Below are 18,257 nucleotides of genomic sequence, written 5' to 3'. Positions count from 1 at the left end.
TTCTCTGTATTTTACGTTAGTACCTCTCATCTGTACAGATTAAACAACTAGACCTACATGAGGAAGGCAGGTTTTAAAGGGGGTGGCTTTTATTTATGTCTGTGTTTTTACTTGTACAACTATATATATATATATATATATATATATATATATATATATATATATATATATATATATAAATTTGTTTTGTTTTTAGGTTATGCTAAAATGTCTTTGAAAAGTCTAAAGATTCTTAGTTATCCTGTTCATATTAGAATGTTCTATAAAGTGGTTTTCAACCTTTTTGACTCCAAGGCCCCCTTTTGTCTAAGACAATATTCGAAGGCCCTCCTGTCTAAACTGAAATGTACCTCTGGTACTTCAGTTGTAATTAAAATAAACTGTAATAAAATATGATGCCAGTTAAACATTGTGCATTTTTATTTACCCCGGTTTCACAGACAAGGCTTAAGCCTAGTCCCAGACTGAAGTGAATTATTGAGCTGTTCTAACTGAAAGGAACTTGCACTGACGTATCTTAAAATATGTAAAAGATGCACTCCAGTAATGTTTCCAGGGCTAATCCTGGCTTAAATTTAAGCCTGTCTGTTAAACCAGGCCTTAGTGTTTTCTTTGCGAAATTTAATTAATACTGTTTTAACATATATCAATTTGAACATATGTAAGACTTATTAGAGCCTCTCTGGAAGTTTTGCAGAGGCCCCATAGTGGGGTCCGGCCCCCTGGTAAATAACCACTGTTCTAGTAGATTCATTCTGGACAACTGGTTGTGTTTGACCACTCATCCAAGAAGCCTTTTGGGTATTTGGAAGCCTTTGCACAGCTTGTGCTAAATCAGGGGTTTTCATACTGTTTCTGGAGCATCCAAAATGTTCAGTCCCAAGATCAATAAGAAAACCCCAATACTAAATGAATCTACTAGTGCAGTGATTCCCAACCCTAATGAAATCTTGCATTTGCTGTACAAGACCTGATGGTTAATTCATAAATTCACATAATTAGAATGTAAAATATGAGAATCACAGGAACAGCCTATTCCAGCTGTTCTAATAGGATACCTTTAAAAGTTTCAGTTACTATGTCGACTGTTTAAGGTTAAGATTATTAACATTAAGATTAGTGACACTGTACTGATCTGAGACCTCAGTGAAACCAAGTAACTGTGGATATCAAAACTGTTATTTTATTTTAAATACCTTTATTTAACCAGGCAAGTCACTTAAGAACAAGTTCTTATTTTCAACAAAAAGCCTAGCAGGAGAGTTAAAATCTCCTGAAAGAAAACATAAACATAAGCAAACATACATTGCTATACACACACATATACATTCAATTAAACATGTTTATGTGCATTCAACTCTCGAGTATATATGAGTGTATGTGTACTGTACATGTCTGTGTATTTGAAGCTGTACTTGTGTTATGTTATTTGTTGTTGTGTGTGTATGTATATAAAGTGTTATGTGTGAAGGCAAGTGTGTGTGTGTGTGTGTGTGTGTGTTTGTTTAGGGAGGGTGTCTCTTTTTCCTCAGGAAAATGCATCATCATCTGGTAGCAAACTGAACGGCTGCCTCCAACATTCCAATACAAGGCCCCAAACTCTTGGAGACAGACACACAAACACTTCGGCCCTCTCTTACTGATAGGCTCTCTATCACTCGCACAGACACTGGAATGGATTTGCCCTGAACTGACTGCCCACTACAGCAGAAGGTAAGAGATGCATGTCATTCTTGTACGTTTGTGTTATAATCAATACATATATTGGGATTTTGATCATTTTTTTCATACCAGTCAATGAAATATGAGTCCATAAATTCAGTTTTACAATTTTCTTTCTTAATACAGATAAGTTACATAAGTTAATCAATTTAAGATTTAAAATAACTGTTTTCTATTTTAATATATTTTAAAATATTTTTTCCTGTGATGGTAAATCAGAATTTTCAGCTTCATTACTCCAGTCTTCAGTGTCACACGATCCTTCAGAAATCTTTCTAATATGGGAATTTGCTGCTCAAGCAACATTAATTATTATTATTATCATCAATGTTGAAAAAATGTCAGGATTCTTTGATGAATAGAAAGTTCAAAATCTGAAATAGAAATCTTTTGTAACATTATAAATGTCTTTACTCTCACTCTTGATAAATTGAATGCATCCTTGCTGAAAATGTATTTTATTAAATTTTTTATATTAATATAATATTAATATTTAATATTAATATATCTTTTTTTTTTACTTTCTTTTCATCAAAGAATCCTGAATTAATATATATATATATATATACAGTGCTATGCATAAGTTTAGACACCCATACTAAAGTTGACTAAAAAGAGGAATAAAAAATCATCTTTTGGAAATTGAACTTAATGCCTTAATTAAAAAAATTAGTAAAAATCCAACCTTTAAGGACACCAATTTTCTTTGTGAATGAATAATGTATCGTAAATAAATAAATGTTCTTCCTTAAAATACAGGGTGCATAAGTTTGGACACCCCTATGTTAAATTCCCATAGAGGCAGGCAGATCTTTATTTTTAAGGTTTTTTTTTTTTTTTTTTTTTTTTTTTAGCATACTATGCATCCTGATAAAGTTCCCTTGGCCTTTGGAATTAAAATAGCCCCACATCATCACATAGCCTTCACCATACCTAGAGATTGGCATGGTTTTATTTCAGTTAGCCTAATAGCTAGTTTGATTTGCATTGAGAGATGATCTTATGGAAAGTACCCCATGCCAATCTCTAGGTATGGTGAAGGCTATGTGATGATGTGGGGCTATTTTAATTCCAAAGGCCAAGGGAACTTTATCAGGATGCATAGTATCCTAAAAATAATAATAAAAAAAATACTTAAAAATAAAAATCTGCCTGCCTCTATGGGAATTTAACATAGGGGTGTCCAAACTTATGCACCCTGTATTTTAAGGAAGAACATTTATTTATTTACGATACATTATTCATTCACAAAGAAAATTGGTGTCCTTAAAGGTTGGATTTTTCCTAATTTTTTAAATTAAGGCATTAAGTTCAATTTCCAAAAGATGATTTTTTATTCCTCTTTTTAGTCAACTTTAGCATGGGTGTCTAAACTTATGCATAGCACTGTATATATATATATATATATATATATATATATATATGATGTTTATATAATGATGATGAAATCCTTTGCCAGGCACATTTTTATCTTGATAAAACTCCGCAATTAATTTAAATTCATTTCCTTTAGGCAATAAAGATCTGGTCCAGACAATTAGATTTTGTTGCAGCCCTGTTTCTACAGTGCTTATTTCCCCGTCTGTTTAATGTTTATCTGTCTTTAAACATAAACATATTATTCGAGAAATACACATCTCTTCCGTTCTAAACAACAACATTTACAAGTGATGTTTTCTTTTCTGTTACCGGGAATTATGTAAGAACAAAAATACTGACAGAAGGTCCACCTGGAACCCAGACAGTAAATAACCAAATTAGTCAGTTTAATATAGGTTAGGGGTGCAAGTAGTCATTTTAGCTGACACGCATGCCTTGTTCAAGGGTACAATGGTAATGGCTCGTGATTGATTTGAACCTAGAACCTTTTGGTTCCCAGCCCAGATCTTTAACCGCCACACCAGGGGAACTCTGCTCAGAAATAATGCAAGGCAGGGATGCTGAAACACAATCACAGGGGTCACTGTGTGCTACACAACAGCACCTTCCTCCCTCTCCCTTCCTCCCTGCTCTGTCTTTACCTATTTTTCTTCATATATATTTTAAGAGGCTTTGTTCAAATTGCATGAGGAATTCTTAAACACAGTAACATCTTGATAGCGTTTACTACTAAAGTAGTCAATTTTTAACATATAGATTGCAGATTGTGTAGATACTTTCTTAATCCCACAAGAGACTTTGTAGAAAGTGAGTGCGTGTAGTTTTTGTGTTTGAGTAAAGAGTGTGTATGTTCTGAGAGACTTTGAGGACAGGAAACTATTCTGACACATCTGGATGGGAGCTTCCATTATAGGAGCTTAAAAACTGCTAACGTCTTCAAAGAACACACACATACACACATACATATGCTGTTAATGTACTCCGCTCACCGGAATACTGAACAATGAGAATGCAACAAGGCAAAGTCATTTAAGACAGACCTGATGAAGGCGGTTTAAACGGGTTTCAACTCTGGTTACCTTTAAGTTGGACACATGGACTACGGACATGCTTGGTGACATGGCACAATATACAAGAAAATCTTGCAAATTGGAATGACTTAGATGCATTTAACAATAATTAAAAATGTAATACATTAAAAAGTAAATATATTTCATTTAAAAAACAAAAAAAATACACTTTAAAATTATAAATACTCACAAAAAAAGTTATTTCTGCAGATGTGTGACAAACTGTTTGGAAAAACCTGTAATGTGAGATCTTTAGAATATATAATGCAAATCTATTTCAATAAAATTAGAAACAAGACAATTATGACTAACGATGTCCATTTCGTCTTCTAGTTAACCAGAGCCAGAATGCCCATCCTCAAGAGGCTGCCCAGGAGGTTCAAGAGTAACCACAGCAATGGTGATCTCCAAAAAAGTAACTTAACTAATGGAGAGCTCATCCTAAAGAGCAACCATAGCAACGGGGAACTCATTCTGCCACCATCCGATCTGAATCCGTTTGAAGGGGCGTGGGCAGGCAAAGGGTGGAATAATGAAGAGGACGAGGTCTGGAAGAATGGACAGGACTACCAAAGGTCCTCTCAGGTGAGCGAAGCACTAGAGAATGAGGCAAACGCAGAGCAGCGTGGAGGGTCAAAGGTCACCGAGGGATCAAAAGAAAAGAGAGGAACTCTGGAGCGAATCTGTGGCTCATCGCCACTGAAGACCCTTGGCAAATTAGGCAAAGGGCTGCGTATGACCGGAAGAAATGTGTGGGGTGCCACTCCTTCGCTACGGAGTGCCACTCTCCCGGCAACACCCTCCTCAGGAAAGGAAAAAAAGAACTATCGACGTGCCTCTGAGGAGATCATGACCTTACTGAGGTGAGAATGCGACTGTGACGTGTTTTAGGATGTGCATATTATAGCAGTGCATTTCAACTGGTCTTTACAATTGTGTATCAAACTAAATTAAACGCAAATATGATTAAAATCAGGCAGATCTGATTTTATCTGAATGCGAGCTTGCAGTTGACCATAAGAAAGTGGGAGGGTTTAAGCAGACTAAATGATTCGAGAAGTCCAATCAGCAGTATATGTCACCAGAGAGGTGCATTAAAGATGCAGAGTAACATGCATGTGGAAAAAAAGCCATACATTTCCATTTAATGCCGACTTTCATTTTGATGCCACACTGTAAAAAATGTTACTGCTATTTACTTAAAAAAATTATGGTAACAATATTACACATAATATTTTTGAGTAGTTAAAGCTTGATTTCATTCATGAAATCTACCTGAATAAATCATGTAAAATGCCCTAATTTATTTAGTCTATGACATAATGAATTAAATTTTTTTAGTGAAATGTGCTTTTTTATTTGAAATATTTTTTATTCTCAAGTGAATGGATATGACCTGTTTATATTTAACTTTGAGATATATTGTTTTATAAAAAGACTGTATACTGCTAGGACAGTACAGAATCAAACTTGTTACTGCACTATCATTAGCAGAGTTATTGCTACATGTATATAACAATATGCTTCATAATATTAAATAAATGCAGTTATTCACAACCTAACCATAAGCCCTACTCTTCTGCACAATGGTAACGATCAAAACTTTAACATAATAGAAACTCTTTCAAATGTCAAACATACCTGAACATTAAACATTAACAGATGTTTCCCTTTACTCAAAAACACATGAAATAACACTTAATTTCTAGATTTACTCTCCATTTCCAGCCATGTGCAAAGCATGCTGGGAACAAACAATGGCGTCTCTAAATAAAACCGCATAAATGAGCTAATTCTCTTAAAATAAATAGGTAGCCCCTTTTCCTTAATTTTATGAGGTTTATCAGTTCCTCAATTCAAGCCTTAAAATTGTGTATGTTTCCTTAAAAAAAATAGGAAAATGCATCTCTTGGTTTTATTAGTGAAATGTTCTCAATATTTTCTAATAAACACTGAACCACAATTTTCTTAATGAAATATACATAATATTTTTAATGATCACCTCAATTTTTTTAATGAAAATTACAAGACTCATGATTCATTTTTTACAGTGATCATTCTTTTTGCATTTTACACAAAACACATTGTACTGTATATATACATATATATTCTGTGTGTGTGTGTGTGTGTGTGTGTATGTATGTATGTATGTGTGTGTGTGTGTATATATATATATGTGTGTGTGTGTGTGAGATCTTTTTTCAGATTAGTCCTGAAACTGAAAGTTATATAGATCATTATTTTTGAGACTAGATATTTTCCACAGCTGTTGTTGTAGAGGGAGTTTACTTAACCCATTTTTTAACCCTCAGGTTGGCAGGTCGTCGTAAGGAAAGTGAGCGAAGAGATAGTCTACCTACAGGTGATCTGACCACTGAAAACGATGAAGACAGTCGCAGGCGTCCCTCGTTCCTACGCATGGTCAGTCTGAGCAAACTCAGAGGAGACTCGCTAACAAACCGCAGCTCGCAGGAAGACGAGCAAGAGTTAGTAGAAGAAGAACAGCCGGTCAAACGCAGGGAGCCACTATCAGGTACAGCGGGGTTTTTTTTATTATTGTCTGTAATTGTTTGTACATGTTACGGCACGTAGTCGTACAGAGTGTAACTATTATGCTCACAGGTCTCCATGATTGACCCATAACACCTTGCTTGAGACGTAACAAGGTCCAAAAGTCCCTGTGAGTCATTGGCCAATTAACAAACACTTTCACAGAGACAGGAAATTACATACTTTCTTTGTACTGAAGATCCAACCTGATAAGCTCACCGCAAGGAGAAAAAACTGTGTTAATCTACCGCCTGTTCCAAAGGCAACAACACATCAAGCGAATAAACACATGGCTGTAAATGAAATTAAACACTACTCAATCTCTCTCTTTCTCACTCAGTGTTGGAGATCCTACAATTAGTTAATCAGAGAGACCTGCTGTTTGCTGACACGCACATCCAAGAGCTGGAGAGAGAGTGTGAACTTGACCCCTCCTTCTGGACACAAACCACACCCACACCCACTTCAACCACGCCCAACAATATAACTCCTCACACACTCACTTCGCCTCTCTGGCTCCCCCTGTTGCCTGGTTCAGGCAGTGAGGATTCTGGCCCAAGCATGTGGGACGCTGGGCTGCGTAAAGTGAAAGATGTAGAGCTGCTTTACGAGGCTCTTCAGAGAGAAATGTGGGATGTGGTGAGGGAGTCGTTACGCCAGCCCTGCAGCGGGCCTCAGCTTGGCCTGGTGGTGCTGGTCATTCAACAGGAAGAGCAGGCTGATAAGGTTTGGGCCCTACGACAAGAGGCCCAATCCAACGCCCAAGCCAGTGACCAATCTGAAGACCATTCCCGGCCCTCCAAGCGTCCCAGGAGACTGCGTCAAAGGTGGGTGGAGGCTGTGGGAGAGGCAGCTGACTGGTGTCTTCCACAACCGGGGGGCATCGCTGCAGGGCAGATGGGCATGTACTTGGAGCGTTTGAGGGGCAGGGTGGTGGAGGATATGGACGCGGCACGTCGGAATGTGGTGGCGGTTTATCCCGAGGAGTTTGCTGTGTTTCAGGTCTACATGCAGAGCTATCACAGGGCTGTTGCCAAACGACTGAAGACTGTCACTTGTGGCCCGATTCAAATCACAGATACATACTCGCTGCTTGACTGGATCTACAACATTTACAACAGGTATATGCACATGTATATAGACACTGAGGTGTGTTTTCTGTTTTTTCACACACCTTTCCTGCAATCACATTTCACACGGTTCTTGCTTTAATGACCCAGTGGAAGAATGAGCTCAGGTCTATTAATATCATATGCATTGTTTATTAGAATGAACAACACCGGTACAGAATACCTGGGAGAATTACTGTACACACATGGATGGTCTGATGTACTAAAAGTAGCCACACTATCAACTTGACTAAATTTTTCAGTAGCATGACAGTAGTTGGTATAAAATGAAAACTCACCCTATTTGTTTTCTAAACGCTTGTTATAGACCATATTGTGAACGATTTATGTATTTCTCTATTTATCCACTTTCAAAAAAAAATTTGATCAGAACATCATAACTGGACCTTCTGGTGAAAACTACAGTGTTCTCTCTGATGATGTATGCAGGACTTCTCCAATCATTTAGTCTGCTTAAACCCCGCCCCTGCAAGCTCACGCTCTTCTGCCTCTATTTTTGGAGCGCAACACCCACATCTCAAAATCCAATCAACAGCCAATGGATAGAACCCTACATTGTTAATTTTTCGAAGATCCATTACACTGATGTGTCACAATATGCCATGGAAGTCGCTACTTCCGTTTCATCGTGACTTTAAGTAATTAATCTTTTAGAGCTACGTTTCCTAATGAGCAATGACCAAACAGTACACTGCTATTTTTAATCATGTCTGAGTTGAGAGAATAATCAAATAGGCTCATCTAATTGGTCATGTCTCTATCTCTCTCATTTGTAGCATAAGAGTTAAATACATGAAGAGCTAAATACATGAAATATTGTTTGTGTTGTTGAGTAAATATTGCTGGAATTAAGTAAAGAAACGATCCTGTATTTCAGTATATTGAGTGCGGAAAGGGGCCATCGAAGAGTTTTAAAAAAGAATTAAAAATAGATTAAAGTAATAAAGAAGAGCTTGTCACAGTGTCATTAAATTGTATGTAGGGAAATAAGCCCCTTAACACCCACAAATGATTGTTGGACTAGTGAATCAGTTAATGACCTTGTATAGCATTGGAAAGTCTGATTTATTCTAGTGAATCGGTTTGATCTTACCATTCATGTAAACAAATACCTGTACAATTTTTTCGAGTCAGTTATGTAAAATAGGAAGTTGTTGTTTACTAGTATACATTTACCTTTTCTTGTTTGATAATGTCACCCTATTTGAGATTGCTCATTCATTCATGTTTTAGTACCAGAAAACATACAGCTCTGATTCAATTAAATGTCATTAGGTAGTTCTATTTTTTTATTTATGAAGTAAAATGAATTTTATATAATTTCCTCTTCCTTAGCTTTTTGTTTTATTGCTTGTAGGGACGAACTTCTTAAAAAAATTAAAACAGTAGCTTGACCGGTGTCTAGCTGTTGGTTCCCCAACACGGCACAACACAAATACACTATAGCTTAGACACGCTAGACACTTATGGACACACAAACGTGCACTAGTTCTGACTGTGAGTGTCTCATAGGGACGTCTTGGCTACAGTTGGAGCAATGGGCACGATAGTGTGTGAAACGTTAGATCCTCTCCTGCCTGAAGATGTCATAGACCGGCTGGAACAGGACTGCGTCGAAACTGTTTGGGTAACACTTGATTATCAATAATCAAATTATGCATTAATTATTCATTTCTGAGAAACAAAGAGTTAAAATTATATCCACTTTGTGTGTGTTTCTGCAGGACAAGATGACTATGGAGCTCTCACAAGTTTTGGATGATGAAGAAAAGCGATGGGCTCAGACACTGCACATTGAAGAGTATCAGTCTGGCCTTGCCCGTTCTGTTATACAGGTAACATACCCACAATCCTACACATGTACAGCTATTAGCCTACTGCATTCTTCTGAATATGGTCTGACTGTATGCATGCCTTCCACTTTGGTGAATGCGAGTGAGTGTGTTTAGAAGGTCTTTGTGAATATCTTTTTATTTATTTTGTTATTAAATGTTTTATTATATTCATTCATTCATTTATTCATTCATTCATCTGTGTGTGTTTTTATGTGTTTCAGAGGCTGAAGGTAGATTTGGACAGATCGACAGCTGTCAGTCAGCCACTAGGAGCTCGTGTTGCTCGCTGCACCTTGAATGGACTTGCAGATTTCTTGCACAGGTGAGATGGGGACATGAGCAGGGGCGCCTTTATATAACCAGAGACCCCACAACAAAATGTCACTAGGCCATTGTTCAATACATAGACATAGATTTGTGCTCATGTATGAATAAATTCAAATGACATAGCTATGGAAATGTTTTTTTCCTTGTTTTTCTAGCTGTAAAGTCCTTGATAATGTCAGTAAAATCCCATTTTTGTAGAATGTCACTCTCAATAGACTTTATGATTACTATTATTATTATTATTAGTTTACCAAAGCCAGTTTTGAGAATGATTTGAGAATTTGAATGTCGAAATATCCTGTTCACACAGTGGTTTACAATGTCTCCTAAACTGTCTGAACATACAACGGGATCTATCAACTCTAACCATAGTGACAGGGACTAAAGTAATATCAAAGATGGTGACATAAATAAAACTGTAAATGATTATCATATTTGATACGACAAAAGTCGAGGCGCAAGTTCATCCATCAAATTAACAGACAGCAGCTTTAATACTTGAGTGAGAGCGGAGAATTTGAGTCACGCACAGACCACAAAACTCAGCCCATGGAAGCCCATGCATTAATGCGCCCCTGGACGTAAGAGTATGATCATAAAGATGCTGATGATGAAAAACCCATGGCAAAAATTATGATCATGTTTAAGTAGGCTACTCGTATTAATTGATCTTATCATATAAGTAAATGTTTAAATTATATTTACTTCATAAAGCTCCTAAAATATATTCATGTTAGAATGCATTGTAGTCAAACCTTTCACCACACAATTGAAGCTATTTCATAAGAGAATCTGACATGGTCAACACAATAACTAATTGTGCAATACCTAAAACCACAATAACTAAAACTTTCTAAGGTTGAACACTTTTTTTGCATTCTAGTAACTCAAACCGTAGAGCTTGGTGTTTGTAATGCTAACGTCATGGGTTTGACTCCCAGGAACTTGCCAGAACTGAATGAAATGTATAAATCTAAAAAATGTAAAGCACTTTGCATAAAAGAGTCTGCCAAATGCAGAAATGTAAAGGTAAAATGTTTTTAATTTGTGTCTCAGTCTTAAAGAGTTCGTTCACCTAAAAATGAAAATTCCATCATCATTTACTCACCCTCATGTTGTTCCAAAACCTCAAGACTTTTGTTCATCTTCAAAACACAAATTAAGATATTTTTTTAATAAAATCTATGAGATTTCTGTGCCTCTATTGACAGTCCACACAAACTACCACTTTGACGGTTCAAAAAGTTCATAAAGAGATCGTAAAACGAATCCATATGAATTGAGCGGTTTAGTCGAAACTTTCTGAAGAGACTCTATCGCTTTATAATAATAATAATAATTCATTACATTTATATAGCGCTTTTCTCTGCACTCAAAGCGCTTTACGTGGAAGGGGGAATCTCCTCAACCACCACCAATGTGCAGCATCCACTTGGATGATGCGACGGCAGCCATATTGCGCCAGAACGCCCACCACACACCAGCATAGAGGAGAGGAGACAGAGTGATGAAGCCAATTAGTGATATATATATATATATATATATATATATATATATATATATATATATATATATATATATATATATATATTGGGATGATTAGGAGGCCATGATGGACAGAGGCCACTGGGCAAATTTGTCCAGGATGCGGGGGTTACACCCCTACTCGTTTCAAAAGACATCCTGGGATTTTTTGTGATCCCAGAGAGTCAGGACCTCAGTTTAACGTCTCATCCGAAGGACGGTGCTTTTTGACAGTATAGTGTCCCCGTCACTATACTGGGGCGTTAGGACCCCCACAGACCACAGGGTGAGCACCCCCTACTGGCCTCACTAACACCTCTACCAGCAGCAACCTGGTTTTCTCAGGAGGTCTCCCATCCAGGTACTGACCAGGCTCAACCCTACTTAGCTTCAGTGGGCTACAGGGTTATATGGCTGCTGGCATTATCCTTTATTATATATTAGATATAATATATATATATATTATATAATATTCTTTATATAAAGAACAGACTGAATTTAGGCTTTTATTCACATATAAACACTGATCAACGAACATAAACAGAAGCTTAACCGTACGTTCTTGATGCGCAAGAACAAAACTCATTGGTTCTATCGAAGCTCAACCATGTTGCGTAACCACTGATCTATATAATATTTAATAATAGATCAGTGTACGTAACACACACGACTGAAGCTCATTGATTCTTGCACGTCAAGCGAACATGCTTGAGCTTCATTTTACCATAACTGATGTGTGAATTGATGAATGTTTATATGTGAATAAAAGCCTAAATCAAATCTGTTCATCATATAAAGTGATCATGTCTCAATATCGACTAAACCGCTCTATTCATATGGATTAGTTGTACGATCTTTTTGAAGGGTCAAAGTGTCAGTTACGTAGAATGTCAATGGAGGGACATAATCGCTCAGATTTCATTAAAAATATTTTCATTTGTGTTTCAAAGATGAACGAAAGTCTTACGGTTTTTGGATCAACATGAGGGTTAGTATTTAATGACAGAATGTTCATTTTTGGGTGAACTAGCCATTTAAGTTCCTCCGTTATATTCTATAAGTGTTTTATTCATTTCTGTTTTAAATAGGGGAAATATAAAAATAATGGAATTTTTTGTGTGTCTGTGTGGTATTTAGTTTCCAGAGAAAGGTTGAGATGTTTCATGACACGCAGTCAGAGTTTGGGGATCATGGGGATGGTTATGTCTCCAGGACCATCTCTCTTGTCAACTGTGTTCCACCATTCAGGTTGTTCATCTTATTCACCATGTCTATTTATTCCAATCTCTCCCAACTTGGAGTTTTTATTTTATTTGAGGACTGTAAGAAAAAAAATCTAAGTTTAGAATTTATATTTTCTACATTTTATATTTTTAAAGATAGATGTTCTTCAGAGAAATGCAGATCTCTTGCTAGGCTAGAAATCACTGGGCATATCTGTTTGATTTTTACTAAAAATACACTGTAAGAAAAAAAACCCTTTAACTGTAAAACACAATGCAATGTATAATTCAAAATACAGGTAAAACATCTGACATCTTAGATATTCAGCGTTCGTTTAAAGAGAATGCTATACAGAGTTATTTTTTTATGTGTATTTTTATAACAAAAAGACAATAATAGATCATGATTCTGTAGATAGTCAGGACAGTCATAACTCAAATCATCAGTAAACCAAATGTACATATAAAACTCATAAAAACACTTTTGTGAAGGATTTCAGTTTGTGAAATATATCAATGAATAATACAAATACTATAGAAAGAATAATGCAATGAAATAGCACAGAGATTAAAAAGAAATAAATTATAAGATGACTTAACTGTGTTGAACTGTGTAGGAATTTTGTGGAGCGCTGTCATCTGTGTGACACCCTCGGCAGTGAGGACGCCTCCCAGCGAGCTCAATCCTCTCTGGAGCGAATTGTTAACCAGTCAGTGCGAGTTCTTTCAGACATACTGTTTGAACACATCAGGGTGAGACATATGCACAGGTTCACATCTGGCCTAGAAATGTTTCCCAATGCATTCATTGATGATTTTCTGGCATGATTCCAGCCATTCTTCGATAAACTGGTGAAGAGGAAGTGGCTGGATAACAATGAGGCCTATGAGAGCATTGAGATGACCATTAAACAGCACTTTAAAAAGTTCAGAAGAATGGACTGCCCTCCATATCAGGTATGTATGACATACAGTACATGCATGCCAGGACACACGCATGCTCACAGGCTCATTGGTTGGTTGGTCGGTTGATTGATTATCTGATTGGCTGACAGGCATTGGTGAATGAGGTGCACAGGCGGGTCCTGGTTGAATATGTTCGTGCCATCATGAGGGGGCGGGTCATCTGTACGTCACTCAAAATGAGGAAGAGAGTGGCTTTCCGTCTGCAGGATGAGGCCAAACAGCTGAAGGCTCTTTTTAAAGATCTGGTCAGTGCCACTAGCTTTCATATTATGCCTTACATTATCTTAAAGTTATCACTCCAAATGACCCCCAAATATGATGCAAAGGACCTTCTTCTCAAAATATAATGTACAAAGATGCATCTATAGTGTGAAAAATACAAATATTATAGATGATTAAATTGTTATGTGGAAAATGTTTACTTTCTATTAAGCTGACACTATCTTTTTTCATCCCAACATTAGAGTACTGTTAGGTATATAATCATTAAGCATAAAACCATGGCTGGGAATAGAATAAAAGCATTTGTGATTTGCGAAAAGCCATTTCAAATCAGGTTGAAACAGAAGTATTTTATTTTATTTTAACCAAAAATGTCCTCACTCTGTCTTTTTCTTTTCTCAGGAGTCAACATCCTCCTGGTTGGACAGTGTGATTGTTCACCTGGCTGACATCATAGCGTTGGAGGACACTCCCTCTATTCAGATGGAAGTTGGGCTTTTGGTGAAGGAATTTCCAGATATACGGTAAGACCGCCAGGGCAAAAGCATCAAAACCATTTTCAAACTGCGTAGGGTTTAAGCACTAGCAGGGATAACAAGAAATGGCAAATGTATGGTTGGGTCCTAACATTCTCTCCTTCTGATCAGCTCCAACTCCATTCCGGGTTTTCCATTTCCTCACTAGTGACATAAATCCGCTCAAAATGAATGCGGAGTGAGAGAAAATACAGATTTTCTGACTTTCATAAACCCTCTCCATGCTTCAGACAAATGCACTCACTGCATGCTCTTCAATGCATGAACAGTTGAACTACAATGGTCAAACACATCCGTCTAGTAAAAATGCGTTCTGTGTGAATGACCCATTAGAAAGCTACTTGACCAATGAAATTTGATGACCAGTCCAGAACCAAGTGTTGTTTAAAAACTGCTATAAAACTGAAGCCGAATGTAGAACAGGATGTTGATTTTATATAGCATAAACCAGAAGGAAAGTGTTTTATTAGCTCCTAGAGCACTCGGTAACTTTGTCAGTTTACAGTTGCATTAATACAATTTTACTGAACACTTTTAGACCTGCGGAAGGGTAGAACCTGAACTCTGTCATCTCAAAGTGCTTTCATTCATGAAAAATTCCCCTCTTATTTCCTTGAGAACTATTTTTCACAACACCTCTCTGTTTCCTGAGGTCGTTCTAAGAATGTCTGACTGAAAATAGTTACCGTGATGCTCCATCTCAGTGCCAACTTTCCTTTATGTGGACGGGAGGGAACAGCAGACAGTAAACAGGGGAATGGGTGAGATGTGACCCCACTTTAGTTGTGTTTTTGTTTGGATGAAGAGAAATGTGTGAGTGTGTGTGCTCAGTCACTGGCTGGCAGTGCTCCTGCTTGCTGACGCACGACCCTCCTCAGCAGACAGGAAGTGGCTGTGGAGTACTTCCTGTTCCTGCCAGGTCACAGGAGACTGACTGGTGCCACACTCCAATCAAATACACACACACACACCAACTAAAGATCAAAAGCCAAAAAAGTGGAGGCTACTTAACTTCTCTTTGTGCTTTGCAGTGTAGTTTCCTGTTTTTTTACTGTCTGTCTATGTTAAAGTTTGTCACAGATAACACTGTCACATTGTTATCTATAGGCAGGACATGCCATCTTAGTACAGAGCGCTAACTCTGAGTTGGCTTTTTGAGCCATGAGCACTGTCAAGGGATCATTACAAAGAAACACATTCAGACTACATGGCTCAAATTACTTTTGCCTGAAATAATGTACTTTTTTAAGTAATATTATCATATCTTAAAGTTTCTTTTTTTCTCTTTATCTAAATAATGGAAATTGATTGGTATGAATGATTCTTTAAAAAATGGTAATTTGTTGAAAACTACTGAGAAAGACAACATGATCTTTTTAAATGCATGATATCGGTTCCATATTTATCAGATGATATTTTTTGTAATGTATACTATAGATAAAACAAAAATTTTATATTAGATGAAAAACTGAAAAATAAAAAATATTGCCTGGTTGTTCTACTAAAGTACTAGAAAAGTACTAAAACTGAACTAATAAAAAAACAACATAAAAATGACAAAAGCTTAAAAAATTACTAAAATTAAAATGAGAATTTATTAGAAAATATTAATAAATACTGTAATAGAAATAACACTGGTTGTGATGCTCTAACTCACTTGTAGCATTTTTACTGCTTTAATTGTTTTTTAGTAATAGTATTTGTATATAATATATATATATATATATTTTATTAATAAATGGTATAGAATTTTAATATCAGCCATTTATAGCTGTAAGATAATGATGATTATTATTGGTACGTTTTTCTTCTATTTCTTGTGAGCTCTATATTTTAATTGACTCTACTCTCATTTTTTATTTATTATCTAGGTTCATATACTTTGTTTTCAACCACGAATAATGTAGTTCTTGTTCTGTACAAAAGCAACTAGAGTGATATGCTTTTCTGATTATGCAACACAAAATATGAACCATTATGCCCTCTCACCCTCATTCTCTCCTCTCACAGGAGAAGACATATCTCTGCTGTGTTGAATGTTCGTGGGATGGTGCATCAGACAGACCGTCAGGAGATTCTAGCTGTGGTCCGGGACTTAGAGACCAGCGACAGCTCCATCAATCTGCCCCGAGATCGTGCCCTCTTCTCTGAAATTGCAGTGGCCAAAGACATGTCCTGTCTGGGGCTGGTTCTGATCCGCTTTGGTCTGACTGTGTCATCGTGGGTCGCCAGTGCCCGGCCATGCCGTAGCCAGAGTAGAAGGAGCCGGAATGAAAAACATGCAGATAAAAGACCACTGTCAAGCCATGCAAAGCGCTTTACTGAACCTTAAAGATAATGAAATACAGCATAACTACAATGCATAGCATCCTGATATTTAAAAATGACACAATAATGCTAAAAATACATAGCATCACAACAAATATAACATAATCAAATCAGTAGGCTATAACATAAAGCAAAGATCGCAGAGATTGAAAAGATTAAAGACGGCATAAATTGTGCTCAGTCAATTTTTACTCAGTCAGTTGTTTCAGACTAGATGAATGTGGTCAGAGCCCAGTCAAAAGGGACGATAAGATGAGTTCATGACAGCAAAGTAAAATCACAACAATACTTGTCCTTCAGTACACAGCTGGAGCGGAACAAGTCAGTGGACACTTCAAAGGACGGGAAATAGTCTATAATTCTCTCTCGCTTTAAAACAGGCTAGTGGACTGCTGTAGCTGGACCTCTGTCGTGTGAACAGCCACATGATTTGAGAAGAGTGGGGACTTGCTGAAATTTTTATTAGTGCAGGCTGTGTTCAGAACACTGATTTAGCTTGACACCAAATCACACACAGAACAAATGCATGTATATGATGTATCAAACACCAGGTACAGTTCTACAATGCATAAACAGCCACGTTTCTTATTGTGTTATTTTGAGAAGTGAAAATCTGAAAATGGGTTAAACATGGTTGTCTGTGACATTTAAAGAATGTGAATGAAAATCTCTCTGATTTTGTATTTGTGCTAATGTTTAGGATTCTGTTCATCTCATTCGTGTCTAATCACTGTTCAGATCTGAGCTACTGAAAAAAAAAAAAAAAAAAAACCTGCCAGGAATTAAATGTATTTGATATTCTTTCAGGTAAAAAAGAAATAAAGCCCCATTGACTGGGAAATTAATTACATTGTAATTAAATTGCTGTTTTTATACATTACCATTCAAAAGTTTGTAATGTTTTACATTTTTTTGAAAGAAGTCTCTTATACTCACCAAGGCTGCATTTATTTGATCAGAAAATCAGTAAAAACAGTAATGTTGTGAAATATTATTGCAATTTAAAATAAATGCTTTAGAATTTAATATATTTAAAAATGTAATGTGATGGCAAAGCTGAATTTTCAGCATCATTACTCCAGTCTTCAGTCTTCTAATATGCTGATTTGCTGCTCAAGAGACATTTCTTATCAATGTCGAAAAAAAAGTTTTGTTATTGTTTTTTTATAGTTTTTTTTTTCAGGATTCTTTGATTAATAGAACATTAAAAAAACTGCATTTATTTGAAAGACATTTTTGTAAAAATGTAAAAAAAAAAAGAAAAAAAAAAGACAAATGTGTTCGCTGTCACTCGATCAATTTAATGCATTCTTGCTGAAAAAAAGTATTTCTTTTCTTTTTTTTAAACGTACAGACCTCAAACTTTTGAACAGTAGTGTACATTTTAATCTACACTATTTAAATTTTACATGTTGCGTTAATACTTGTACTGCCAGGTTGATTT

The 18,257-nt window shown here is 36.4% G+C and overlaps 1 protein-coding gene across 1 annotated transcript; it reads left to right on the top strand.

Moving 5' to 3' along the window:
- The first annotated feature begins 1,583 nt into the window (after nucleotides 1-1,583).
- On the top strand, nucleotides 1,584-17,662 carry exoc3l2a (exocyst complex component 3-like 2a). The gene is made up of 13 exons (XM_084413271.1): nucleotides 1,584-1,713; nucleotides 4,506-5,035; nucleotides 6,485-6,705; nucleotides 7,063-7,843; nucleotides 9,365-9,479; nucleotides 9,577-9,687; nucleotides 9,909-10,009; nucleotides 12,676-12,786; nucleotides 13,379-13,514; nucleotides 13,596-13,718; nucleotides 13,817-13,972; nucleotides 14,352-14,473; nucleotides 16,496-17,662. Exons 2-13 carry the CDS (start codon nucleotides 4,521-4,523, stop codon nucleotides 16,815-16,817), a joined length of 2,814 nt encoding a protein of 937 aa, XP_084269397.1. The 5' UTR covers nucleotides 1,584-1,713; nucleotides 4,506-4,520; the 3' UTR covers nucleotides 16,818-17,662.
- Nucleotides 17,663-18,257: the final 595 nt, after the last annotated feature.

This window comes from Rutilus rutilus (assembly GCF_951802725.1).
Source record: "Rutilus rutilus genome assembly, chromosome: 7".
Classification (NCBI taxonomy): domain Eukaryota; kingdom Metazoa; phylum Chordata; class Actinopteri; order Cypriniformes; family Leuciscidae; genus Rutilus; species Rutilus rutilus.
The sequence above is the reverse complement of the archived record's forward strand: the minus strand, read 5'-3'. Positions and strand labels throughout refer to the sequence as shown.

What these genes read in the sequence shown, in the direction of transcription:
- exoc3l2a (XM_084413271.1), top strand. Translation starts at nt 4,521, where the DNA reads ATGCCCATCCTCAAGAGGCTGCCCAGGAGGTTCAAGAGTAACCACAGC. An exon ending in ACTGCGTCGAAACTGTTTGG is followed by an intron (nt 9,480 to 9,576) that starts GTAACACTTGAT and finishes GTGTTTCTGCAG; the next exon opens with GACAAGATGACTATGGAGCT. An exon ending in TACTGTTTGAACACATCAGG is followed by an intron (nt 13,515 to 13,595) that starts GTGAGACATATG and finishes GCATGATTCCAG; the next exon opens with CCATTCTTCGATAAACTGGT.